Below are 27,797 nucleotides of genomic sequence, written 5' to 3' on the forward strand. Positions count from 1 at the left end.
TGTTTTAGTTATTTTACAAGATAATTTTCACTGACATTTTTATACATGTATATCACACATGTGTACATATATTTATATATACACAAGCATACATGTGTACATGGGCACACACACACATATTATGTATATAAATGCTCATATTCTCTCCACCTCATTATCTTTAACTTCTTGAAAGAAACAGTTTATATTTCTTACATATTATTTGTGATTGCGAGGGTAAGTTATTAGGTCCTTTCCAGGACAGAGTTATAAACCCAGGTCCACTTCTTAGAGCTTTCCTTTTTGCTATTAGGATGCAAAACAAAAATTTGGTTATTTAAGGTACTTTGTTATTAGAAGACCTTTGTAATGAGTGTAATTTATGTAACGTGAGAACTTGGCTTACTGTCTCAACCTTTCAGGCTAAACTTCGAAGATAAAGTTATTTCGAACACAGCAGAAATAGAGAGCAGTGCATCACAAGTAGAGGATAGCATATCCGAGGAACAAGAAGGGACATCATCAGAAACTTCTCAGAAGAGAGACGATCTGAGCTCTGAAATTCAACCACAATCTAAAAAGAGCTTTTCAGAGTTGTATTTAGAAACTGTCAACAGGAAAAGTAAATGCAGGTAAAGTTATGAAACCGTTCTTCTGGACATTTCTTCTGTTTTATTCTGTGTACCACATCTGGGGGTTCCCAGTGTTATTTAATACAGAAATCTTTTTCTTTATTGTTTTATTCAATTATAAAAATTTTATTAGACTTTTTAATAATGTGTTTAGATCATTTGTACCCCTCCCCATTATATGACACCCCAGACTTCTCAGATCCACAGCCCGTCTTTTCCTAGAGTGCAGATTTGTGGCCTTTTTTTTAACGCCTCAGGTCTCTTTTGTGCTGCCCATATATTGTTTGGATGTGACCTTCCACTGGGGCACGGTTGACTTACTAGGGCTACATTCTTAGAGAAAGTCCACTTCCCCTCTTCCAGCCGCTGTTAGCTGCCAGTAGTTCCTGGGTGAGGGTGGGGTTTGGTGCTTACCTTGGCTGGTGTGAGTTTGCACAGATCTTGTGTATACTGTCACAAGCACTATGAGTTCATGGATGTAGCTGCCCTGTTACGTCTGGAAGATGCTGTTTCTTTGACTCTTGCCTTTTTTTCCCTTCTCCCCGTTGGTGATTCCTTGATCTCTTGAGAGGAGGGGATGTAATACAGATACCCTTCAGGGCTGTACTCTCCACTCTTGAATTCTCTGTGTACCTGTACCCGTTGTAGGTCTCCTTTGTCTCCTGCAAATACTTGTTTCACTGAGGAGTGTTGAGAGAGTCATTCACATATGGACATAATGAAATCCAATAGGACTCAGTTTAGTAATATGTCTATTTAGAGAATAAGCTAGCATGCTGTCCCCTAGGGCCTATGACCTATGTAGCCGCAGTGCCAGGTATGGGTTTCATCTTGTGGAGTGGGAGTTAATCCAGTCAGGAAGTTGTTGGTTACTTCTGTGCTGTTCATGCCATGATCGGATCAGTGAGCCCATCGTGAGGCGAGTCATTTTATGTTCCAGCAATAGGGACTTACTGTTAATTCTGAAGGATAACCAACCAGCACTGACAATATTCTGTAATTTTGGGAGTCTGTGGACCCTAACTGGCCAACAACTGCTAAAGAAGCAACCCATTCCTGGCACTTGTCTTTTTGTTAGTCTGTGGTGGCTAGTAAGGGTGTTATTGCCCTGTTACAGGGTAACGCTGAATCTCATAGTTTCAGTTTCTTTCTCTCTCCTTCCTCTCATTTGTGTGTGTATATGAGATAACTTTTGTATGTATCAGAAAAATCATACTGAACCATGAGTTCGGAGTTGCAAGAGGACTTATTATTGTACCTGTTTTCCATGCCTTTGTCCACAAGTGAACAAAATACAGAAATGTTGCATTTCACTTTCTTGGGGTTGGGGATTTAGCTCAGTGGTAGAGCGCTTGCCTAGCAAGCGCAAGGCCCTGGGTTCGATCCCCAGCTCCGAAAAAAAGAAAAAAAAGAAAAAAAAAACATTTCACTTTCTTAATGGCTGAATAATATTCAGTTGTGATCATGTATCTCATTCAATATGCCGTTATCAGCTGGTAGACACAGGATGTTTCTGTTTTCTAGCCACTGGGAATTTAGGAATTTCACCTCTAGTGGCACAATATGATGTCCCTGGTTGTCCCTCTTAACTATTCTTTCAGTTTCCACACCAACAAAATAGACCCATGGTCCTATCCTGTTATTCCCAGCTGTGATACAGAGACTCCTGGATATGCATGAGCAGGTGTCTCTGTAATAGAGAAGAAGTCCTTTGAGAATATACTCGAGTGGTATGATTGATTCATATGCTAGATCTGTTTTCAGCTATTTGAGGAATCACCATGCTGATTTCTATAGTGAGTCTACTAATTTGCTTTCCCACTAGCAGAGAGTGTCTCCATTTCCCTACAATCCTGCCAATATTTGCTGTCTTTTTTTAAATCTAAGGCATTCTGGTTAGCAAAGGATGAAATCTCAGAGTTTTGATACCTGTTTCTCTGATGGCTAAAGTTGTCCTAAAATAAAATTTAATGTGTTCTATCTGCTTAAACAACTTGATTCAATTAATAATGTGCACATAGGGATTTCTAAGGCCTTGCTACCCCTAAAATTAATGGCAGTTAATGTGGAGTACTACTGCTTGCTTTGTTGGGAGCAATCAAGTGCCTCTTACCCTTCCTAGTGAACAGTTCTGCATTGCACACTGCAGTGTGTAAGCCAAGTCCATGTTTGTTTGGCAGTTACTGCTTTCTCTTAGAGTCTAGAAGAGGCTTCTAGGTTTCTTCAAGTTTAGTTCTGAACTTTTACTTCCTGCCCTTAGTTTTATTACTTTATGTAAGTGGTTCTTAATTAAGACACCTTTCCAGTTTAGAAGGTTTTTTAAATTTTTTTATTTTTTTCTAACTGAGTGCTAATACACACACTAGGAAGTTTTTTTTATAACATTGAATTATGGTGAATGAAATTTCTCGTTTGTTTGGTCTTTGTCTCACAGCACCCCCCCCCCCCACACACACATCTGAGAGGTGTAAGCATGTTGGTATCCATGTTGTCCCATGCACTGTCTGAGACAAATATGTTTGTGAACTTTATACCATATCTGAGAGAATAATCATGTTTTCAAGTGTTGATTTTGATAATGTCGTGAGTGAGTTCTGCAGTCACACGAGGCAGCTCAGTGATTGCTTGTGCTCTCTAGCATCATGTGTCTCTCCCTAGTCATCCTCCAGCATCCTTGCGTTTCATTAGGACTGACTCCGTCTTGACAAATGTATCATAGTCTTCACGATAATATTGCCAGATTATAAACTGCGATTAGAGATAAAGCTGTCTATTCATGATGAGTACATGCAAGTATGATAATGCCTTTTTAGTGCAATAAATTTAGAACTAGAGTTGCAGGGACAGAGGGCTACAGCCTCATGAAAGTAGATTGTATGGCATTGTCTGTTTTATAATTAATTATCTTTCCCTGTTTTTGTAGCACGGTATTTCTTATGCCTGTGGTATCCCAGTCAATTCTGAACCATTATTATAATATTGAACTATGTGTGAAAATAAGCATGAGTTGAACTTTAAAATCAAATTTTGTGTATTGTAGTTCATTTATATGAATGTATAATTATTGTATTTTATTTGACATCTATGTATTTGGTGATATTATGAATGGAGTTCTGATAAAAATGGAAAAAAAATCAAGAAACCATTCAAGATCAGTTATATTATTGTTCTGTAAAATATTAGGTATGGTGGTTTATTATATTTAATCATGTTATGTTTTATATATGAAGAAATCAGGTATCTGTTCAAATAACTTAATCAAACATATATAAATATGACATGCATTTTCTAATGTAAGTAAATACATTTGGGGTATAAGTAAAGAGTAGTGAATTTCAAGGTTTTAGTGTGTGTATTTAATGATGGGCATTAAAGAAGATGCCCAGCTTTAGACTTTTATGATCTGCTTTTAGTGTAAAATGGAGGGAAGATGAAGAGAAAATTGAGGAAGCATGTGAGCTGCTTTTTTAAACAGATAGAGATGGTATTTCCTATATAAAATACTTTATTAAACAAAGATGAAGTTTCCGTCTCTTTAAGTGTTGATGCTTGTTGTAGTTCTGTTGTTAGGCACACAGCAGCAGTTCCATCTCCTCCGTATCCTCCGAATGATATGAAATTATTAGAAGATGAATTTATTATTGATGGGCCAGATAGAAGCTTTTCAAGTCAACCTTGGGTGGTGATACCAAGGAAAGGCCACCACATGCCATTTCCTGAAAACATTGCAGTGCCTCAAGGTAAGAAGTCAAGAGAGAAACCTCATCGTCTGTCCGAGAAGACTTTGGTAAGTAACACACAGACTGATAAGACTGGCCCAGTAGAGGAAGCTCAGCTCTCTGTTGAGGAAAAACTGGGAACTACTTTGACAAACGAGGTGGAAAATGATTGTAGATCTACAGAAAATAAAACGCACTCTGAGAATGCGAAAAAACCATCTGCACGGAAAAGGACTGTGAAACAGAAGCAGAGAAGACCATCTAAGCCTAACGTAGCTCAAGAGCTCAGTATGGGACAGAATGAAACTGAAAATAGGAATATGTCAAAAATTGGCCAAGACAAGTTACAAATAAATTCAAAAAGAAATATGGAAGACCATGAAGAGGTGAGGAACGAGCCTACCCCCAAGAAACCTGTGCCTGCTCTTGGTAAGTGTCCATCGTAATTCAGAGAGTGAGTACTCCTGCACCATTTACACTTGGTAGGATTTCACCTTAGCCTTAGGAGGTAAGCAACAGAAAGCGCCTCTGAAGATTCACTGGCCTTCTTGGCGTCCTTCTCAGGATCCTCTAGGTAAATCAGGGCAGAAACATACACAGAGAAGTGAAAGACTATAAACAAGTGAATGGTATGTTTCCTCTGCCACTTGATCATTTTTATAGGGCATGTAGATTGACATAATTATGTGTGTGTATAGGATGATCATAGAAGACCAGAAAATAAATCTGTGCCCAATACTGCTGTAGAGCTTTATAGCTTCATAAATATTTTTTGAATAGCGACTGGCTAATGAATATACTGTTCTGATATCTTGCTATACTGATTATGATTTTTTTATTGTTACAAATTGCTACACACTTAGTAGATTAAACAACACATTTAAAATTTTTTAAATCTTTTTTAAATGAATAAATAGCTTTATTTATTTATTTTATGTATATGAGTACATTGTTGCTTCTGGACTAGAAGAGGGCATCAGATCCCATTACAAATGGTTGTGAGCCACCATGTGGTTGCTGGGCATTGAACTCAGGACCTCTGGAAGAGCAGTCAGTGCTTCTAACTGCTGAGCCATCTCTCCAGTCCTTTTAAAAAATATCTTACGTATTTCTTTAGGTCAGAAATACCATGGAACTGAAACAGAGACTGAAAGATGTTTCTGTATCTCTGTTCCTTCTGGTGTGTTTGTGTAAGGTCTGTTCCTTGCTTTTTCTATCCTTTCTATCTACCCATCATACTACACTTGATCTTATCCATGATCAAAACTAGCAATGTCTAGTTTCTAATTTTTTCCTGCTATTATCCCAGTTCCTGTCTGATCACAAGTTTTCAGGATACATGGATTGAGCCAGTAGGGTTAATCTAAAGTATCCTCATTTCAAGGTTTATAATTTAATCATATTCAATGTCTTCTACTGAAATAAGATTTCCAAACAATTAAAGTGAAAGGCAATAATTTCCTGTCTTATTTTTGAGTAGTGGTAAGTACAAAGAAACAATGTTTTGTTTTTCAAAAGACAGTCAACTTAGGGAGATAGACAGCTCAGTGCTTGCCTTCCAAGCAGAATGACCTGAGTTTGATCCCCAAACCCCAAGTTAAAAAGTTATATCTGTTGTGGTTTCATGCATTTGTAATACCAGTGCTAGGGAGGCAAAGATTGGCGGATCCCTGGGGCTCAATGGTCAGTTAGCTTAGCCTAAGCGGGAGTTACAGGCAGCAGCTCTCTCAATAAAATATAAATAAATGCATAAATGAGAAGACATGACATTTAGGGATGTCCTCTGGTTTGCACACATGTGCACCTGTACACATGTGTCTGCATTGCACATGCACACGTATTCCTCTTTTAGTTTACAATAAGCAGTGTGCAATGTTTACATTTAATTGACAGAAAATCACAGATCTTATAGAAAACATGTCCTCTTTTAAAGGAACAGTGGTGAAAAAGCTCATCGGATAAATGTAAGATGGTTTTGTAATTGAGTTTTATTTATTTAAAGTCTTTTGTGAACTTCTGAAAACTTAAATTTTGAATAGTTTTTAATGGTTTTTCCTTATATTAGGAAATAAGAAAGAAAAGGACAGCACCCAAGCTAATAAGGAAAAATCTAGAAAGAAATGTTTTTCTAGAGAGTCCAAGAGGAAATCTGTTCCCAAAGAAGTAACTTTGGCTTCCAGGAGAGGTCGTAGAACTTCTCAGCATCCGTCTGAGTGGTGGTTGGTAAAACCAAGTGAAGGTAAGTATCGTTGTTTAAATTCTCCTTATTGAGGGTCCCTACAGACATTCTCTATGGGGTGATGTGTGACTTATTCTCATTATATAGGGAACTTTTATGGAGAGGAAGTTAAATTGATTCACTATTGTCAACTGAAGTGTAAAGTTCTCCCGTGTTCTGTAGTTAGACATATGCTGTGGACAAACATGTAAAGTCAAAAGTCCTGTGCTCATGGAGATTTACATTCTATGAGAGAAGATAGATAAAATAATTCACATAATGATAGGTGTCTAAAAATCAGATGTAGGGTAAAGTCAAGAGAAAGAGCAGGGTGGATAGGTAGAATCAAGTACTATTTTTGTACAAGGTGCTATGAGTAGATAGGTTTCTAAAAAGAAAGATGAGAAACTGAGAAATTTGGAATTATGAGAAACAGATCTTAAGGATGATGTTTTTTCTGTTGCTGTGACAAAATACTCTGATAAATGCAACTTATGAGAAAAAGGTTTTCCTTTGGCCTACAGTTCTAGAGGGGTGACACATGGCGTGAGGAGGCTGGCTGTTTAGATTGCATCCACACTCAGGATCCAAGGAAGAGTGAATCCATGCTGCTGCTCAGCACCCTTTCTCCACTCTGGATCATCCAGGATCCAAGATGGCAGCCAAGCAATGGTGCCACTCACATGGGTGTGATGGGTCTGCTCACCTTACTTTGACTTAGCACAATTTAGATAGCCTCCCATAGGCATGCCCAGACCCATCTTCTAGCATATTTAGATCTTGTGAAGCTGACAGCACTGACCATTCCAGATGGTCAGGTGAGGAATGCGCAGAGCCACAGAAAAGATTATTTAAGGGAGTCTGTAATGGAGTAAAAAAACAAAACAAAACAAAAGAAAAAACCTAGTACATGTCCTGTAAATACAATTGAAAAAAAATGTGGAAACAAATTTTTGTTCTTTCTTTTTTTTTTAATTTATTGGATTTTTTAATTTACCTCTCAAATGTTATTCCCTTTCTCAGTTTCCCATCCTTAAACCCTCCATCATATCCCTCCCCCCTCCCCGTTTTTCGATAAGGGTGTTCCCCCTCCCGAACCACCCACCCCTTCCTGCCTTCCCACCCTGACATTGCCCTACACTGGGTGAGGGTCCAGCCTTGGCAGGACCAAGGACTTCTCTTGCCATGGGTGCCCAACAAGGCCACCCTCTGCTACGTATTCAGCTGGAGCTATGGGTCTGTACTCTTTGGGTAGTGGTTTAGTCCCTGGGAGCTCTGGTTGTTTGTGGCATTGTTCTTATGGAGTTGGAAGCCCCTTCAGCTCCTGCAATCCTTTCTCTAACTCCTCCAATGGGGACCCTGTTCTCAGTTCAATGGTTTGCTGCTAGCATTCACCTCTGTATTTGTCATGCTCCACATTTTCTGTATCCATTTCTCTGTTGAAGAGTATCTGGGTTCTTTCCAGCTTCTGGCTAATTAAGGCTGCTATGAACATAATGGATCATGTGTCCTTCTTATATGTTTATCAGGCTTAGTAGTTCTCTGGTGGAACTTTTGGGGTCACTTAAATATACTATCATATCATCCACAAATAGTGATATTTTGACTTCTTCCTTTCCAATCTGTATCCCCTTGACCTCCTTTTGTTGTCTGATTGCTCTGTCTAGGACTAATGTATACTCTCTCCAGTTTCCTTTACAAGGCCCTCAGTGCTAGGACTTTTACTCTTAGCACAGCTTTCATTGTGTCCCATAAGTTTGGGTATGTTGTACCTTTATTTTCATGAAATTCTAAAAAGTCTTTAATTTCTTTCTTTATTTCTTCCTCAACCAAGTTATCATTGAGTAGAGTGTTGTTCAACTTCCATGTATATGTGGGCTTTCTGTTGTTTTTGTTGTTACTGAAGACCAGCCTTAGTCCGTTGTGATCTGATGGAATGCATCGGACTATTTCTATGTTCCTGTATCTGTTGAGGCCTGTTTTATGACTGATTATATGGTCAATTTTGGAGAAAGTATCATGAGGTGCTGAGAAGAAGGTATATCCTTTTGTTTTAGGATGAAATGGTTTATAAATATCTGTTAAATCCATTTGGTTCATAAGTGCTGTTAGTTTCTATATGTCTCTGTTTAATTTCTGTTTCTATGATCTGTCCATTGATGAGAGTGGGGTGTTGAAATCTCCTACTATTATTGTGTGAGGTGCAATGTGTGTTTTGAGCTTTAGTAAGGTTTCTTTTATGTATGTAGGTGCCCTTGTATTTGGAGCATAGATATTTAGCATTGAGAGTTCATCTTGGTGGATTTTTCCTTTGATGAATATGGAGTGTCCTTCCTTATCTTTTCTGATAACTTTTGGTTGAAAGTCGATTTTATTCGATATTAGAATGGCTACTCCAGCTTGCTTCTTCTGACCATTTGCTTGGAAAGTTGTTTTCCAGCCTTTCACTCTGATGTAGTGTCTGTCTTTGTCTCTGAGGTCTTTGTCTTTTTATTGGGAAATTGAGTTCATTGATGTTAAGAGATATGGAATAGGGATTGTTGTTTCCTGTTATTTTTGTTGTTAGAGGTGGAATTATGTTTGTGTGACTCTCTTCTTTTGGGCTCGTTGTAAGGAGATTACTTTCTTGCTTTTTGTAGGGTGTAGTTTCCCTTCTTGTGTTTAAGTTTTCATCTATTATCCTTTGTAGGGTTGGATTTGTAGAAAGATATTGTGTAAATTTGGTTTCATCATGGAATGTTTGGTTTCTCCATTTATGTTTATTGAGAGTTTTGCTGGATATAGTAGCCTGGGCTGGCATTTGTGTTCTCTTAGGGTCTGTATGACATCTGTCCAGGATCTTCTAACTTTCATAGTCTCTGGTGAGAAGTCTGGTGTGATTCTGATAGGTCTGCCTTTATATGTTACTTGACCTTTTTCCCTTACTGCTTTTAATATTCTTTCTTTATTTTGTGCGTTTAGTGTTTTGACTGATATGTGACGGGAGGAGTTTCTTTTCTGGTCCAATCTATTTGGAGTTCTGCAGGCTTCTTGTATGTTCATGGGCATCTCTTTCTATAGGTTAGGGAAGTTTTCTTCTATGATTTTGTTGAAGATATTTACTGGTCCTTTAAGTTGGGAGTCTTCACTCTCTTCCATACCTATTATCCGTAAGTTTGATTATCTCATTGTGTCCTGGATTTCCTGGATGTTTTGGATTAGGAGCTTTTTGCATTTTACATTTTCTTTGACAGTTTAGTCAATGTTTTCTATGGTATCTTCTGCCTCTATTCTATCTCTTGTATTCAGTTGGTGATGCTTGTGTCTATGACTCCTGATCTCTTTACTAGGTTTTCTATCTCTAGGGTTGTCTCCCTTTGTGATTTTCTTTATTGTTTCTATTTCAGTTTTTAAATCCTGGATGGTTTTGTTCAATTCTTTCCCGTTTGTTTATGTTTTCCTGTAATTCTTTCAGGAATTTTTGTGTTTACTCTTTAAGGGCTTCTACTTGTTTACCTGTGTTGTCCTGTATTTCTTTAACGGAGTTATTTATGTCCTTCTCTGTCATGATCATGAGATGTGACTTTAAATCCAAATCCTGCTTTTCTTGTGTATTTGGATATCCAGCATTTGCTTTGGTGGGAGAACTGGGCTCTTATGATGCCAAGTAGTCTTGATTTCTGTTGCTTAGGTTCCTGCACTTGCCTCTCGCCATCAGGTTGTCTCTGGTGTTTGCTTGTTTTGCTGTCTCTGACAGTTGCTTGACCCTCCTGTAAGCCTGTGTGTCAGCACTCCTGTAGACCTGTTTTCTTTCAGCCGGATCTGGGTATAGATACTGTGGGACAGCTCCAGGCACAGGCAGAAACTGGAAAGGGTCCTGTTCCAGACTGCTAATGGGTTTGTGTGTCCTGAAGTCTCCAGGAGGGTCAGTCAGAGCAGAAGAGTTGATTTTTACCTCTGCTCTCGTGTGTGTCAGTGCCCCTGTTGACTAACTTTCAGCTCTGGGCACAGGCAGAAACCGAAAGGGTCCTGTCCCTGAGGGCAGTAGGCAAGTTTCTCTTGGGCCAGGAATGTCAGCAGAAGTGGTGGTCTCCCCTGAGCTCTCAGGATTGTCTGCACTTCTGAGAGTCCAGCTCTTTCCCCCACGGGATTTGGGTAGAGAGAGCTGTGGGACCGGTTCAGCTCTGGGCGCAGACAAATTTAACTTACAAAATTGGTATGTGTATTTATATGTAAATGTAATGACACTGGTATTTCAGTGAGCCAGATCATTTGAACAAACATTGTAATTTCAAATTGTCGTTGAATCTTTTAGGTTCTGTTGATGGAAATTCTTCAAAGGAGAATGAATCATCAATTTTATATCCAAATAGAAAAAAACAGACTAAGAGAAATCACGTATCTGAGAATACTGAGAAGAAACCTGTTCCATCGAAAAGAAAGAAGAAAGAGATCAGCTCAAGAGAACTGAAGTCTTTAAATGTAAAGGGTTCTGGAGGAAATGATGATATTTCTACTTCCCAGAGGAAGCCGTTGCAAAACATTGACGCAGATCCAACTCAGAAGAGCCTTCATTGTTCTGGGTAATTTTTCTTCTATTTACAGTATAGCTGTCTTTTCTTTTTCTTACACAGAATTTGTGGTTTGGCTTTGTTATGCATTATTCACTAAGAGCAAGCATAAAGGACTTTGACAAAGTTGTTCTTAAATTTATGCTCTGCAGTTAGTTAGATGACATTTAGATACATTACTACCCTGAACTTGGCTCCTCATTTGGGAACTGGAAGTGATAGGTATTGAGTTGTATAGTATATATCATAGATTAATGCCACTTGGTGTCACATTTCTTATTAGTCTCAGCCCAGGTTTGTATTTTCTCTCTCTCCCTCTCTCTCTGTCTGTCTGTCTGTCTGGTTTTTTGTTTGTTTGATTGTTTGTTTTTTAATTTGGAGTCTTTGTAAACTCTAGATACCTTCTTGAATCTGATTCTAAATCTTAAGTTTACAACTGAACATGATGAACTATACTTTCTATAGCCAATTTTATATTGCTTGTATCATCATTTGTATATTGTTTCTAGAAGAGAGAATGTTTGAAAATAAATTTGAAAAGTATAATTTTAAACTTTTTTTCATAGACCTACCAGAGGCTCTGAAGATCAAAACAGTGATATGATATCACAGAATGTTCATTTAAAGACTCGTAGTGAGCAACATAGAAGCAAGACACAAATGGAATCTACTTCAAATTCGGAAGTGTGTAAACATTCAGTGTGGGAAGAAAGGTGTGTATACAGTGCAGTGATAAAGAAATCACTCAGTCACTATTACCCCTTCAGTGTGGGAAGAAAGGTGTGTATACAGTGCAGTGATAATAGAAGCCACTCAGTACACTAGTTACCCTTCAGTGTACCAGGTTACTCCCACATATCATGTGACTCTTGGTGCTGTCTTGCAAACATGCATTACTTTATAGCTGTGTGAGCCAGAAATTTGGGCAAGACTTAGGTAGCTGGGTTAGGGTTGGAGGTGTGTTTCTCTTTTGTATCCCTTTGAAGACTTGACTACAACTGGAGGATCCATTTATGTTTCCCATGGCTGTTGGCTGTAGGTTGCAGTCCTTTGATGTCTTTTGGTAGTCAACCTTCGTTTCCTGTTTTGTGGCAGTTGACTTCCTACAAAGCAAATGGTCTGAGGGAAGAAAGTATCCATAAGGGAAATCAGTGCCTTTTAACGACTTAAGGTCATCACAAGTCCAGACCACATTCAAGAAAAGGGAAATGAGGTTCTATCTTTTGAAAAGAAGATTGCCAAGGAATTTGTGGATTTATTGTTAAGACATCTACTAACACTGAAGAAGTGAGATTAATCCACTTGTATTATCTATGAACTGTTAAAAACTTTAGAAATGGCAGACTAGTAAGTGAGAGCAACTGCTCAGCCATTGAAGGGAAGACGAAGGTTCGTTACTGTGTGAGGGACTATGATTCTTACGTAGAGGAGAACAGGTTAAGTAGCTTGGGCCCTGGGCCTCCTTATGGACCCTAAACTGACCTTGAATTTTCCATCTTCCTGCCTTCGAATGCTAGGATTGTAGGCATATACTACCAAGCTTAGCTAGAACCTTTTAAATTCATGGATTTGTTATAAGTTTAATCAAGTCCAATAGCAACATTCCTTTACAAATAGAAGAGAAACCAGCAAGCATATCCTAATTTTAAAGAGACAGTCTACAAAAAAATGAAATTAAACCTGTAGTAGCTGTCTGTTTGCCCCCCCACCCCTCTCTCTTTATCTCATTTAGATAGATTTGACTCAATTATGGGATCAAATCATAGTCCTTGCTTTATACTGCACAGAAATTCATTCTTGATGATCTACTGCATCACTTTTAATTTCTTAAGAAAGAAACATGGTAGTTTTAACATGATCATGACATTTAGACACACAGAAATGCATATTATAAAGCACAGATTTGTTTTGTTCTTAAGTGGACCTTCCAGGTTCAAGAATCTTGAAATGCCTGGACGCAGTAATTCTGAAGTGGGTGACGAAAAGGACCAGAAGAGTTTGGGTAAGTTATTATTTTCTACTATCTTGGTTTCTAAGGAACTATGAGTATAAAGTATTCTGTGCTTATTTAAATTTTCAGTAGTAGCAAATGTGGATCTACTCCTAACTTCCTACTTCCAACTTTATAGTTGGAGATTTGTTGAAATGGTCTAGATGGGTAAAGGCATCTGCTACCAAGCCTGACGACCTGAGTTGAATTCCCTAGAATCCACATAGTAAATGGAGAGAATTGATCCACAAATTGTCCTCTGCTCTTCACAGACATTCCTTGGCATGTGTGTCTAATAGTTCCTGAAACAGGATGGGTGGATAGATGGACAGATAGACAAATTTGTTAAGCTGATATGGAAGTACTTAAAGCAGTAGTAATTGCATGTTGATTGTTAATGGAGATAGGCGATCAATAAATTGGGTTCATTATATAGTTTTCCTCTATTTTAAATAATTTTGACTTTTCGTGAATCAATACAGTTTTACACGTTTTTTGTTTTTTGGTGCTTGAATATAATGTTATACTATCTTTTTATTACTAATTCACTAATTCTTTTTTTTTTACATTTTTACATTTATGTATTTCTTTTTAAACTTTAATACTTTCTATATTCTTTGCCTTTTATTTGGTAAAGAAATAGTGAATTTGCCTGAGTAAAATTTTTAATAGTTTTTCCTACATAGTATTTTGTAATGTGTCCTTTTAAAAACATATTTTTAAAGTATTAAATATTTTGGATTTATTTTATGTTAATGAGTGTTTTGCCTGCCTGGATGTCTGCACCACATGTGTTACTGGTGACTTTTGATGTCAGAAACGGGCATTGGATTCCCTGGAATTGGAGTTAACAGATGGGGTCGTGACCTATAATGTGGGTGCTGGCTGGACTGTGTTTGTGTTTGTTCTATTGATAGTAAATTTTGGAAGGCAGATCAAGAGGAGTCACTGATTGCTTGTTATAAGATTGGTGGTTATAAGAAATAAAAGTGTTAGGAAGACATTAAGGATGTTGGTCTAAGCTTCTGAGACAATAGTATTGTTCTTACCTGACAGAGGCTTGTGAGAGGAGGAGCAGATATTTGGGGGAGTGGAGGACACAGAATCGTGGATTTGAAAGTGGTTAGTGTGATAGTACTATGATCATCTGTATTCTTTTGATAGTGGTCTGATGAACATTAGGAGAGGTGATGTTCGCTGCAACAGCGCTTGTGGCTTCCCTCATAGTCTAGAGAATCCTTGTTATACACCTTGGATAAAGCTAGTTTTGTCATTTCTTTTAGATGTTTCAGCTTAATGGAGTGTTCTTTTAAAATTATATGCTTATAGTATTCTTCATTCTTTGGGTTCTGTTATGTTTTCTTGTCTATTCTGGTTCTGTTAGTTTGGGTCCTTTCTTTTGGCTAGTTGGGTCAGGGGTCTGCCAATCTTGTTTTTCCCCTCCGAGACCCAGCTCCTGGATTTGTTAATTCTTTGTTTTGTTTTCTTTGCTTGTATTTCATTAACTCCTGCTCTGATTTCTATTGTTTCTGGCCATAGACTGGGTTTGGGTTTGGCTTGTTCTTGTTCCTCTAACTTTTTGAGTTGCATCTTTAAGTTATATTTGAAGGCTTTTTTATTTCATAATGTAAGGCATTTCCTTCACAGAACTGCTGTGAATGTGAGCCAGCAGTTTTGCTGTGTTATGGTTTCCTTTTCATTTACTTCCAAGAAGTTTTTTTTTTTTTTTTTTATTTCTTCTTTGACCCATCAATCATTCAGTTATGAGGTCTTTGTTCTTCATTAGTTTATTGGAAGTTTGTTTGCTGTTTGTTTTAAGTTTTATTGTTGCATCATGGTCATACAGGCTGTAGAGAGTTATTTCTATCTTTTGGAATCTGTTAAGAGTTTGTGTGTGTGTGTGTGTGTGTGTGTGTGTGTGTGTGTGTGTGTGTGTGTATGTGTGTATGTGTGTTTGTGTCCCAGGATATCTCTGTTAGAGAAAATTCGACGTAGAATGCATATTCTTTTGTGTTTAGATAGAATAATCTGTAGATACCTGTTAAGTCTGTGATCAGTTAATTCTGATATTTCTGTTTACTTTTTGTTCAAATGACCTGTCCATTACAAAATGTAGGATATTGAAATCATGGATAGATGTTAACTAGTTTCTTTTATTCCAGAAGTTCACATTCTATGAAATTGTGTGCATCAGAGTTTTGTGCACATATATTTAAGATAGAGATGTCTTCTTGATTAATTCTTCCTTTGATTAGAATAACGTGCTCTTCTTTTATTCTTCTGATTATTTTAGTCTGGAGTCTGTTTGGTCATATATGAGGTCACTAACACACTCTGTTGATTCCTGGTTGCATTTGCTTGGAATACCTTTTGCTACCCACTTACTTTCATGGGTGTCTAATTTAAAGATCAGTTGAATTTTGTGTAGAAAACAAAAAATGATGGATTTTATTTCTTTTTTTTTTTTACATATACTTCAGCTTCCATATCAGTTAGATTTTATACTGTTCATTCAACCAACAGCTAGTAGAAATATGTAAAAGAATGTGTTGATTTGGGAAATGTACAGACTCTTAGAGACTTTTACTTTTCTTTTCATCAGTGTAAGAGAAGTATAGAAAAGGCAATAACTATTTTCATACAATTAATATGACATTAAGTATTACATGTCATCTAGAAATAACTTAAGATGCACAAAAAGTCATGTTTAGGTGCTATAAAAATGCGATGCCATTTTCTATAAGGACTTGAGCATCTGCAAATTTTCATGCCTGTTGGGTATTCTGGAGCAAATCCTCTATGCAGGCAGAGAGGAAACTGTGTGTCTCTGTATGTTTCTACTATTTCTGATTCTATGTATAGATCTAACGAATACAAATATTTCCATGTAGAAATAATTTAAGTAAAATTACTTTATATCATTCTATCCGATATATATTATATCATGCCAGAATTAGGATATGCATGCCTATCTCCTAAAAAAATCATCAAATATTATATTATTATTTTTATTTTAAAATATCTTCTATCTATTGTAGAATATAGATACTTTTCATTTAAATGCTAAATTTAAATAATCACGAAAAAAATTGTAAGATTCTGTAACAAATTAATTAACCTTTATATGCTATATTTTCCTTTGCTGTATAATTATATATTAAAATGTTAATTGATTGTAAACATAAATTATTGCTCTATATTATACAATCAAACTAGATAACCTGTTTTTATTAGATGATGTCATGAAATCAATTTGGCTTATAGTAATCAAGTAACTGTATTTCTAAAATTATTCTTTCCCATTTTGCTGATATCCAAAGGTTTTCATTTTAACATTCATTAGCTAATTCATATGAAAAAAACAAAAATGTTTATGGAGCATGATATTGTGTGTTTTTTTTTTTTTTTTTTTTTTATTAACTTGAGTATTTCTTATATACATTTCGAGTGTTATTCCCTTTCCCGGTTTCCGGGCAAACATCCCCCCCCCCTTCCCCTTCCTTATGGGTGTTCCCCTTCCAACCCTCCCCCCATTGCCACCCTCCCCCCAACAGTCTAGTTCACTGGGGGTTCAGTCTTAGCAGGACCCAGGGCTTCCCCTTCCACTGGTGCTCTTACTAGGATATTCATTGCTACCTATGAGGTCAGAGTCCAGGGTCAGTCCATGTATAGTCTTTAGGTAGTGGCTTAGTCCCTGGAAGCTCTGGTTGGTTGGCATTGTTGTACATATGGGGTCTCGAGCCCCTTCAAGCTCTTCCAGTTCTTTCTCTGATTCCTTCAACGGGGGTCCTATTCTCAGTTCAGTGGTTTGCTGCTGGCATTCGCCTCTGTATTTGCTGTATTCTGGCTGTGTCTCTCAGGAGCAATCTACATCTGACTCCTGTCGGTCTGCACTTCTTTGCTTCATCCATCTTGTCTAATTGGGTGGCTGTATATGCATGGGCCACATGTGGGGCAGGCTCTGAATGGGCGTTCCTTCAGTCTCTGTTTTAATGTTTGCCTCTCTATTCCCTGCCAAGGGTATTCTCGTTCCCCTTTTAAAGAAGGAGTGAAGCATTCACATTTTGATCATCCGTCTTGAGTTTCATGTGTTCTGTGCATCTAGGGTAATTCAAGCATTTGGGCTAATAGCCACTTATCAATGAGTGCACACCATGTGTGTTCTTCTGTGATTGGGTTAGCTCACTCAGGATGATATTTTCTAGTTCCATCCATTTGCCTACGAATTTCATAAAGTCATTGTTTTTGATAGCTGAGTAATATTCCATTGTGTAGATGTACCACATTTTCTGTATCCATTCCTCTGTTGAAGGGCATCTGGGTTCTTTCCAGCTTCTGGCTATTATAAATAAGGCTGCTATGAACATAGTGGAGCACGTGTCTTTTTTATATGTTGGGGCATCTTTTGGGTATATGCCCAAGAGAGGTATAGCTGGATCCTCAGGCAGTTCAATGTCCAATTTTCTGAGGAACCTCCAGACTGATTTCCAGAATGGTTGTACCAGTCTGCAATCCCACCAACAATGGAGGAGTGTTCCTCTTTCTCCACATCCTCGCCAGCATCTGCTGTCACCTGAGTTTTTGATCTTAGCCATTCTCACTGGTGTGAGGTGAAATCTCAGGGTTGTTTTGATTTGCATTTCCCTTATGACTAAAGATGTTGAACATTTCTTTAGGTGTTTCTCAGCCATTCTGCATTCCTCAGCTGTGAATTGTTTGTTTAGCTCTGAACCCCATTTTTTAATAGGGTTATTTGTCTCCCTGCGGTCTAACTTCTTGAGTTCTTTGTATATTTTGGATATAAGGCCTCCATCCGTTGTAGGATTGGTAAAGATCTTTTCCCAATCTGTTGGTTGCCGTTTTGTCCTAACCACAGTGTCCTTTGCCTTACAGAAGCTTTGCAGTTTTATGAGATCCCATTTGTCGATTCTTGATCTTAGAGCATAAGCCATTGGTGTTTTGTTCAGGAAATTTTTTCCAGTGCCCATGTGTTCCAGATGCTTCCCTAGTTTTTCTTCTATTAGTTTGAGTGTGTCTGGTTTGATGTGGAGGTTCTTGATCCACTTGGACTTAAGCTTTGTACAGGGTGATAAGCATGGATCGATCTGCATTCTTCTACATGTTGCCCTCCAGTTGAACCAGCACCATTTGCTGAAAATGCTATCTTTTTTCCATTGGATGGTTTTGGCTCCTTTGTCAAGGATTTTATTTCTTAATCCATTCAGCAAACATGTGTGTTTGCATTGTAGAGTTGAAACCATACTCACTTCAAGTTGCTACTCACCATTATGGCAAGCGTATTTGCTAGGCTCAGTTTCCATTCGTGAGCAATGGGGACTGCTACTTGTTTTGTTAATCTTAATGGTCGTGCTCTTTAAATATGTTTATCATATCAAAGTGTAATGAGATGTTATGCTGTTTTTCCTTAGCTTGTATTGTTTATCAATGAAAAATTAAAGTTTAAATTAGATTTTTGTGTTTAAATCTTAAAGTACTTACTACAGTTGTCCAGATCCCACCTTAAGTCAGTAGAGAATTAGCAGACGTGCTACATTACTTATAATGCTAATTTTTTGTATTTTGCAGATTTGAAAACAAGAAGTTCTAATATGGTACCGAATAGGAATTTACACCACAAATTAGGTAAAATAATTTATTCTTATACTATTTCCATTGAAAAAGTAATATTACTGAATTTCTCTATATCAGTTCATTTAATCAGGGAAAATATATCCAGATTACTATTACATACTTAGTTCTCAGAATTTCATAATGTATCATCATAACCCAGAGTTACTATTCTGTTGTTTATTTGTAAGTCCCTTACTTTCCCTCTGTTCTTTGGTGCCACCCAAGTGAAGAGGCTAGTGGGGGATAACTGCTACATAGGTGATGTTCCCAAGAGCTGCTCTCCCAGGTTTCCCTAGCTCGCTCCCATCCAAACAGCTCCAGCAGTAAGTAGCAAATGAGTGAACTGTGCATTAAAATTCCACAGTTTATCAAAACATACTTGTCAGTCATAGACCATGGGATCTTCCAGCTTTGTGTGATGCAGAACCTTTGTGTTCTATAGAAAGCCATTGGTATAAGCAGTCACCCCATCACAGTTGACTTAGTGTATTTCAAAGTTCATAATTTTTCTATCTTTATCTATTCATTCGTCCACTATATGTCATGTTCACATGTTTATTCTCCAGGGTGCTAGTGATCACTTCAAGATCTTTCAAATTCTGTGCATGGATTCTAACCACTAAGCTGCAGTCTTTTATTTGAAAGCTTATAAACAGATCAGTGTATTATACTATTAGTCAGCTCAGTAGCCTCTAACCTAGTAGAGGAATTCAGTCTGCACAAGTTAATTCAGATAACAACATGTTTTCTTTGTCCTTTAATAATGAATATTTTAATTTACATCAGTAACTGGCTTTTTTTGTTTTTGCTAGATGAGTTGAATGACCTTTTCTTTTCTCCCTTCTGTCTTTAGCCATTTCAGAAATTTGCTGTGCTTTCCCCTTCAAATCCTTGAGTGCCCTATCATTTTGACATTCACATATCAAGTTCTCTTCCCCCTATAATTATATCAAAACGATGCCCTTTAGGACTAGATGAGTATCTCAGTAGTATAGAGTGCTTACCTGATACTATACCCAAGGTATAGTATCCTCTAAAACAAAACAAATTTTAAAACACAAGAAGGAAAAATAATTCTTACCAAGATATCTAATCTTTTCTATTTTCCCTTCTGATCTTAGCTAAAAGCCTGAGAAATCACTCACAGATACACAGACACAGACACATAGACAGACACACACACACACACACACACACACACACACACACACACACACACACACATACACACACACTCATTTATATATATAAAATTTTTTTTAATATCTTTGTCTTTTCTGGCTCTGTTTCTCTTGACAAATTTTTCTTCCAGTTATGAATAAAATATATTTTCTTCTTTCTTCTTCTCTCTTCAAGACAGAGTTTCTTTGTATAAGAGCCCTGGCTTTCCTGCCTCCTGAGTACTAGGATTAAAGATATGCTCCACCATACCTGGTACTTTCTTGCTTCTTTGAATGCCTTTTGTTTTGATTTTTCTTTTTAAAACTCATTGTGTAGACCAGGCTAGCCTAGAACTCAAGAGCTCTACTTGCCTTTGTTTCCAGAGGGCTGGGATCAAAGACACTACCTGGCTTGTCAGGTGACTTTTTATGTCATTCACTATGGACCTACAGTAGGGATAATTAGCTCTAATTCTGAACCATCTATCTGCTACACACTGCCCATACTTCCCAAGGTTCCTCTCACTGATAGGAACCTATTTCCTTCATTCAGTGAGTCGCTTACCCTACTCCTTTCTGTCCTGGGCTTTCTGTCCTGACCTCAAGATGTTTGCTTTATCAGACAGATGTACAATCTTTGATTAAACTAAAAGACTCAAGGGAAATCCTTCGGATTTCTAATGTCCCACTGCTGCAAAGTTCCATCTTCTCCAAGAACTTGTAGATACTGTGGTCTCCCCCAAAGACAAGCCTGTCCTGTCTTTGAAGTTCAGCAGAACTGAGTTTAGTTTTGTACCTGAACGCCTGAAAACTGCTACCAGACAATAGGCTGGGTAATTATAAGGTTCACCCCCATTCGTCTACCTGTGCTGGGGACTACTAACTTGTGTTTGTTTTATGTCCAAAAGTCACTGTTGCTCAGGGGATGGACTCAACTTCAGTGCCTAACTACATGAATAGAAAAAGCAAATGCAATCACTATGTGTACACAGAAGTATTATTCAGCCACCAAAGAGTGAATTTCTGTGATTTGTAGAAATACATATGGAACCCAAGGATGAAATAAATCCAACAAGGAAAGACAAACACCACATATAGATTTTAAACAGTAATGATCTTAAAGGAGAGAAATAGAAGTTATTCCTGGAACCTGGGGCGGAGGTGGAGGGAGAGTGGGGAGAGGAGAGTAATGAGTTCAGTATGCAGCTCTAAGATTAGCTCCCAGTGCTCCACAGCATACTGGGTAACTGCACAGAACTCACCCAAGCTCTTAACTTAGCTAACGGAAGCGAGGTGTGCTGGTACATGCCTTTAACCCCAGCACCCAGCTGTAGTGGCAGCATGTCTTTATGAGTTCAAAGCCAGTCTGGTCTACACAGGGAGTTCCAGGCCAGGTAAGACTGTACAGTGAGACTGTCTCAACAACAGCATAAAGCTAATAGAGAGGATTTTCGAATATTCCTAACAGAGAAGTGATAAATATATAAAGTAATACACATTATGTCAGTTACTCGGGTCTGATCATTACACATTATATATATATATATATCGAAATGACACATTGTACCCCCAAAATACATACAACTTGTAGATTGCAATTATAAAACAAACAATATTTCACGTATATTGTACAGTTTTTAGCTGTTTAAGGCAGGAGAGTCCATCTGGCTCATCCCTCCTCCACAGTAGAAAGCAGATGTCTTTACAAACACATTCGCTGGTTAAAACAGACAACTTTTTGCGGTAATATAATGAACACAACTCCTTCACCCAAATCCCTTGAGTAGGATCACACTAATTACACTCTTTGAATCATCGGTTTGAACTCTCACTCAGAGTGTCCTTTGTTAGCATCCTGTAGTGGTCCATGGGTTGTCTCTTTCAGATGAGATCTCTGGTTCACTTGCTTTTCTCCTGTTTTATTCTTCTAACTTCTGACTAGAGGCTCTAGCATTATCTCTAGAGGTACTAAGACCATCATTACCATGACTTATCGCACGTGCACTAAGCTGCGTCTTCTGGGGAAACTACTTTTCATACCATCTACTCCTACACACAGTCTCTTTTCTGCATTCTGGTTCCCAGCTCCTAAAGCTTTCTCAACAGTCATGGTCTTGATAGACTCTTCTGCATATTGTCAAGAAGTGTGAGGCACACCTGAACGCGACTGACAGCATCCCTCCAAGCTGCCTGCATTTACATGGCCTCTATTATGATCTTTGTGATGTTTGATAAGGTGTGACTTCTTGTTGAAGGTACTTCCATACTGACTGCACCGACAGCACTCATCTCTTGTGTGAATTGGCTCATGGCTCATTAGATGTGGTTTTCTAGGGAAAGATTCCCCACATTCACCACAAGTATAGGGCCTCTCTCCTGTATGGATTTTCTGATGGACCATAAGCTGTGTCTTCTCAAAAAAAAAAAAAAAAAGAAAGCTTTTTCACAACCACTGCATTATGCCTTCTCTCCTGTATGATGCCTCTGATGCTTAATGAGTTGCAAAGGGTTTCTTCCCTGTGTGAATTCTCTGATGTTGAAGGATCTGTGGCTTTCCCACAGGCACTACATTCAAAGGGCTTTTCCCCAGTGTGGGTTCTCCCACCGTCACCGCATGTGTAGGGTTTCTACCGGTATGTGTTCTCTGCTGTGATACAACGCTTGACTTCTGGGGGAAGGCCCTCCCACACTCATTGTGTTTGTAAGGTTTCTCCCCAGAGTCCGTCCTCTGATGTGTCAGGAGCTGTGACCGTCCAGGGGATGTTCTCCACACTCCGCACATCTCCGTGGCTTCTCTCCTAAGTGACTGTTTGGATGTCTCATTAGCTGTGACTTCTTGAAAAAGACTTCTTTACAGTGATAACATTGATAGTTCTCTCCTGTATGGGTCATGCAATGTTTAGTAAGTTGTGGCTTTCTGATGAAGGCCTCACCACATTTCCTGCTTCTCTGTGGTTTCTCTCCCATGTGAATTCTTTGATGCCTAATGAGACATGAGTTCCTCCTAAAGGCGTTTTTATATTCACTACATACATACGGTTTCTTCTCTCTATGTGACCTCCAATGAGTAATAAGCTGTGAATTCCAGAAGAAAGCTTTTCTACACTCACTACATTTATAGGGTTTTTCTCCTATATGTGTTCTTTGGTGAATGATGAGTTTCAATTTCGGAGAGAAAGCTTTCCTGCAGTCACTGCGATGATAAGGTTTATTTATTGTGTGAATCATCTGCCTGTTTTGCTGTGGTTTCCTGCTGTAGGCTTTCCCATGTGCACAGGGCTTCTGTCCAGCATGAATTCTCTGTTGCTGAATGACCAGGGACTTCCCACCGACGTTCATCACAACCATCTGGTTCTACTGAGTGAGTCTTTTGGTGACTAGGAAGCAGGGACTTTTGTGCAAAAGTTTTCCCACATTCATTGCACTGATAGGGCTTCTCTCCTGTATAATTTTTCTGGTGTACAGTAAGCTGTGATTTCTTGTTAAAAATTCTACCACATTCCAAACAGATTTCTGAATGTGTCATTTGATTTGTAATGAGCTGCGACTCATTACTGCTTGCTTTTCTGTACTTATTACAATCATGGAATTTTCTTTTATTTATAGAGTCTATCAAATGTTAGATAAAATAATAATTTGTTACTGATTTTACTTTTTATTCTTTTATAGTTACTTTTTGGAATAAAAAATTTAAAGGATTTTTTTTTTTCACATGGACCACCTATATGGAACAGAGTTCATGCTTGACTGGCCTATTTCCTCCAAACATTAGCTCCATTGCTTCTCTCCATTCTTTTAAGCTTGTCTTGTTTATCTTGAGGCCATAGTTCAGAACAACTGTCTAGCCAGATTTCTAAAAAGTTTTGACTTAGGATTTCTTCATCCATTATCCTTGACTCTTGCTGGTCTAGCTTGAAAGCCACATCAGGTTTGATGGTTTGATTCCCTTTGATTCAGTCATCTTCTGTTATACTCAAGAAACTCAGTATGTCATGATGTTTTTCTGTCCTGATTCCAGGGAGAAATCTTTGGAACCTAAGAACACATTCTCAGTCTTGAATAGACCTTTTGTTTTGTCTCACAGGAACTGGTTTACTCCTGAGAGACATGGCCTGGCATTTGCCTGCAATCCTTCAGAATGCCCCAGGCCAATCAGAATGCCCAAGATCAATAAAACAAATGGCAGTACATGCTGGCATAGATGTAGAGAAAGGTTCATCCATTGCTGGTGGGAATGCAAAGCTATACAGCCACTATGAAAATCAGGAAGGAGGTTTCTCAAAAAACTATTCCCCCTTTTTTTATTTTTGTTTGTTTTTGTTTTCTTTTTCAATTAATTTATTCACTTTACATCATGATTGCACACTCTCCTATCCCCCTCGCACACAGCCCTTCCACTCATCCCCTCTTTCCTTACCTCTGAGAAGAGGATGTGTCGTGTCCCCCCATCCCCACCCCCACCCCCAGGTACCAACCCACCCACCCCCAGGTACCAACCCACCCTGGCATCCCAAGTCACTGCAAATCTAGGTACATCCTCTCCCATTGAGGTCAGGCAAGGCAGCCCAGTTAGGGCATCAGAATACGGGATCTACAGGCGGGAACAGAGTCAGGGACAGACCCCCTTCCCCAGCCTCCCTGCTCCAGCCGTTGCAGGACCCACATGAAGTTTGCAAGTATTTTATTGAGAATTTTTGCAGCTATGTTTATAAAGGAATTTGGTCTGTAACTCTTTCTTGTTTGGGTCTTTGTATAATTTTGCTGTCAGAGTAATATTGGCTTTGTAAAACCAATTAGGAAATAACCCTTTAGTTTCTATTCTGTGGAATAATTTGAACAATATTGGTGTTAGTTCTTTCAATTGTGGTAGGATTCTGTACACATCTATCCTTGGGCTGTGTTTCTTTCCCTTTTTGGGGGTAGTGGAGAGGCTTAATTATTGCTTCTATTGTACTTGTTAGATATCTTCTGTTCACATCGTTTAATCTCGATTTTACTTTGGTAGGTGGTATATATCAAAAGCTCAATTTCTTTAAGATTTTCTGGTTTGATTTGTTTTTTCCTGGTCCCATATCTTGATGGGTATTTTTCCTTAGATTGGGAAAAATCTTTTTTATCATTTTATTAAAAATATTTTCAGGCTGGAGAGATGACTCAGTGGTTAAGAGCACTGACTGCTCTTCCAGAGGTCCTGAGTTTAATTCCCAGCAACCACATGGTGGCTCACAACCATCTGTAATGGGATCTGATGCCCTCTTTGGTGTGTCTGGAGACAGCTACAGTGTACTTATATATAATAAATAAATAAGTATTTAAAAAATATTTTCTATGCCTCTGACCTGTGTTTCATCTCTTTCCTCTACATATACTATTCATACGTGTGGTCTTTTTGTAGTGTCCCATGTTTCTTGAGTAGTTTGAGTCTGGGTTTCTTACAGTTTAACACCTTTTATGACTAGCTGTTTGTTCTGTTTTCTTTGTCACTTGAGAGTCTCTCCTCCTGTGTCTCTCATTGATGAGGCTTCTGAGGAGTTTGTTTGATGTCCTAAGCGCTCTATTTTCAGTTTTACTTTTGTCTGAGTTTTCTTTCCTGGTTCTTTTCTTGTTGGTAAATTCTACCTTCATGTCTGGACTTGTTCTTGTGATTTCACTCATCTCTGTGTTTTCCTGATCTTCATTAACACGGTTTTTCATATCCTCTTTAACGCCTTGGAGCGTATTTGTTTATATTTTGCAGTTCTTCGCTGTGCTTCAGCTAAAATGTGTTTCCTGGGGCCGTTACAACAGGGTGCAGGCTCTGGGGAGGCGTCTTGGTTATTAATGTTTGTGTTTGTGCTGGAATCTAGACTTCTGAAGTTAGACTCTTGGAGTGTTTCTTGGCATAGCTCTCTGTTTTGTCTTTGTTGTATGGTGGCTGTTCTTGTCTTTCTTGCTATTGCCTATTCTGGGTCCTAGCCAAGTGTGATTTGGGATCCCTGATTCCCAGCTAAATGTGGTGACTGGTGTCCCTGTAGATGTTCTCTGGGTCTATGAGAAGTCACAAAGGAATGGAGATGGGATAGAAGGAAACTCTGAGAGGTGTGGTGGGGAAGAACTGTCTACACTGGAAGGCTGGGTCCCAAGGGCTTAGGAATGAGCTGGGAGGCGTTGCTCAGGTGGGCAGGCTGCAGCAGGACTAATTTGTCTAGGGAGTCTAGAATGGGGAGCAGGAAGGAAGATAAAGTTTATGCACCTGGTGTATAGCACAAATGACTGGAAGTCCCTGGTTAAGAGTGGTTCTGTAGGTTAGCAGTAGTCATAAACTAAAGGAATCTCATATTATAACATGGATTCTGTTAATATATAGAGTGTAGCCTTGGTCAGATAAGATAATACCACTAATATTCTCACACATGGATATTATCAAGTTTTTATTTCTTGGCCAATGTAGAGGCTTCATTTTTCATGGGCTGTATTTGTACAGACATCTAGAAATGTGGTGATTTTTGTCTCTTAATGGGAACATTATGTTCTAAGAGTTAATATGCATCTTTCTACTATTGAATATTTTGAATCTTTGTTTAACTTTTGACAGTATTGCCCTCCAACTCACCAAATGTTCGTAGATCTAATAGAATACGTTTGAAACCTCTGGAATATTGGCGAGGGGAACGAATAGATTATCAAGAAAGCTCATCAGGTAAGACCTAATTTAGAGTGAAATATCTCATAAATGGAGGAATTATTGCTCTAATTTACCATATGACAGGCCTTATTCTACACATTTATATACATCACCTCATTTAATCACCACCGACTCATCCCCCACACACATCCATTCACAAATAAACACATTAAGAATAGGTTTCAGGGTTGGGGATTTAGCTCAGTGGTAGAGCGCTTGCCTAGCAAGTGCAAGGCCCTGGGTTCGGTCCCCAGCTCCGAAAAAAAGAAAGAAAGAAAAAAAAAAGAATAGGTTTCAAATTCAGATTTGTCTCATTATTATAGAAATGCTGATTTTGTTTCTCTTTTATAACTGGCTATTTGACTTATTTTGTAGACATTGCCCTTTAGATATCTGAAGTTTTTAATTGTCCAATGTGAATCCCTTTTAAGGTGTATTTTATTTCAGTGATATGTGTGGGGGTAGGTGTGAGGATATGCACAGAGGCAGAGTCACTGGAGTCCTCTGGAGCTGGAGTGACAGGTGGTTGTGAAGTGCCCCGCATGGGTGCTGGCACCTGAACGCTGGGCCTTTATAAGAGCAGTACAAAGTCTCTCCTGGTGAATCATTCTTCTAGCCCAAAATGAAACATAGCGGAACATGAGAAAATTAATATCTGATAAAGATGATACCTTCTCATTCTTAGCAACTCTTCTCTTTATAGAGAGATCACAAGGAGCTAAATGTTGAAGTTACTTCTCTATTTAGTGGATGTAGCTATGTTAAAGGACACTTCAGTAAAGGACACTTACTGCCTCCCATTCATTACCAGTTTCTGCAGCTCTCTTTTTTGTTTTCGTTCTTTCTCCACTGAAAAGTTGATTTCAACTGAGTAACAATCCGTTGAGTCTGACTTCATCTGTGCTTGTAGACTTAGGAGTGTTAGAGACTCAATTGAAATTGGTTAAGATTTGTGTCTTTTTAACAGCTGTAGCATGTAGTGACAGTGATATTTCCCTTGGTACTTACTTTGAAATGAAATCTAATATATTTAAATGTTTTGCGTTAAACTTTTGATGTCCCCAGAAATGCTATTTTTGCTTTTTTTTCTTAAATTTTAGGAAGACTTGTGCTTGAAATAGTGTCCCCAGCTTCAGAATCAGTGAAAAGAAAGGCCAAAAGAAATCTGGACAAAGTCAACAAAGAAACTAACAAGAAACGGATCCATCTTGATAACCCTACAAGTATGAACCTGTTTTTCACATAACTTAGATT

At 38.3% G+C, this 27,797-nt stretch overlaps 1 protein-coding gene across 3 annotated transcripts in view; it reads left to right on the forward strand.

The window, feature by feature from the left end:
• Positions 1 to 27,797, forward strand: part of Cenpc (centromere protein C) — a 58,613-nt gene that overhangs the window by 24,065 nt on the left and 6,751 nt on the right. For all 3 annotated transcript variants that reach the window (XM_039091875.2, NM_001004098.1, XM_063273074.1), the window contains 9 exon segments: positions 402 to 611; positions 4,170 to 4,759; positions 6,396 to 6,569; positions 10,843 to 11,110; positions 11,665 to 11,811; positions 13,018 to 13,100; positions 18,675 to 18,731; positions 26,454 to 26,558; positions 27,644 to 27,766. In XM_039091875.2, the coding sequence (XP_038947803.1) occupies positions 402 to 611; positions 4,170 to 4,759; positions 6,396 to 6,569; positions 10,843 to 11,110; positions 11,665 to 11,811; positions 13,018 to 13,100; positions 18,675 to 18,731; positions 26,454 to 26,558; positions 27,644 to 27,766 (1,757 nt within the window).

Source organism: Rattus norvegicus, chromosome 14, assembly GCF_036323735.1.
Source record: "Rattus norvegicus strain BN/NHsdMcwi chromosome 14, GRCr8, whole genome shotgun sequence".
Taxonomy (NCBI): domain Eukaryota; kingdom Metazoa; phylum Chordata; class Mammalia; order Rodentia; family Muridae; genus Rattus; species Rattus norvegicus.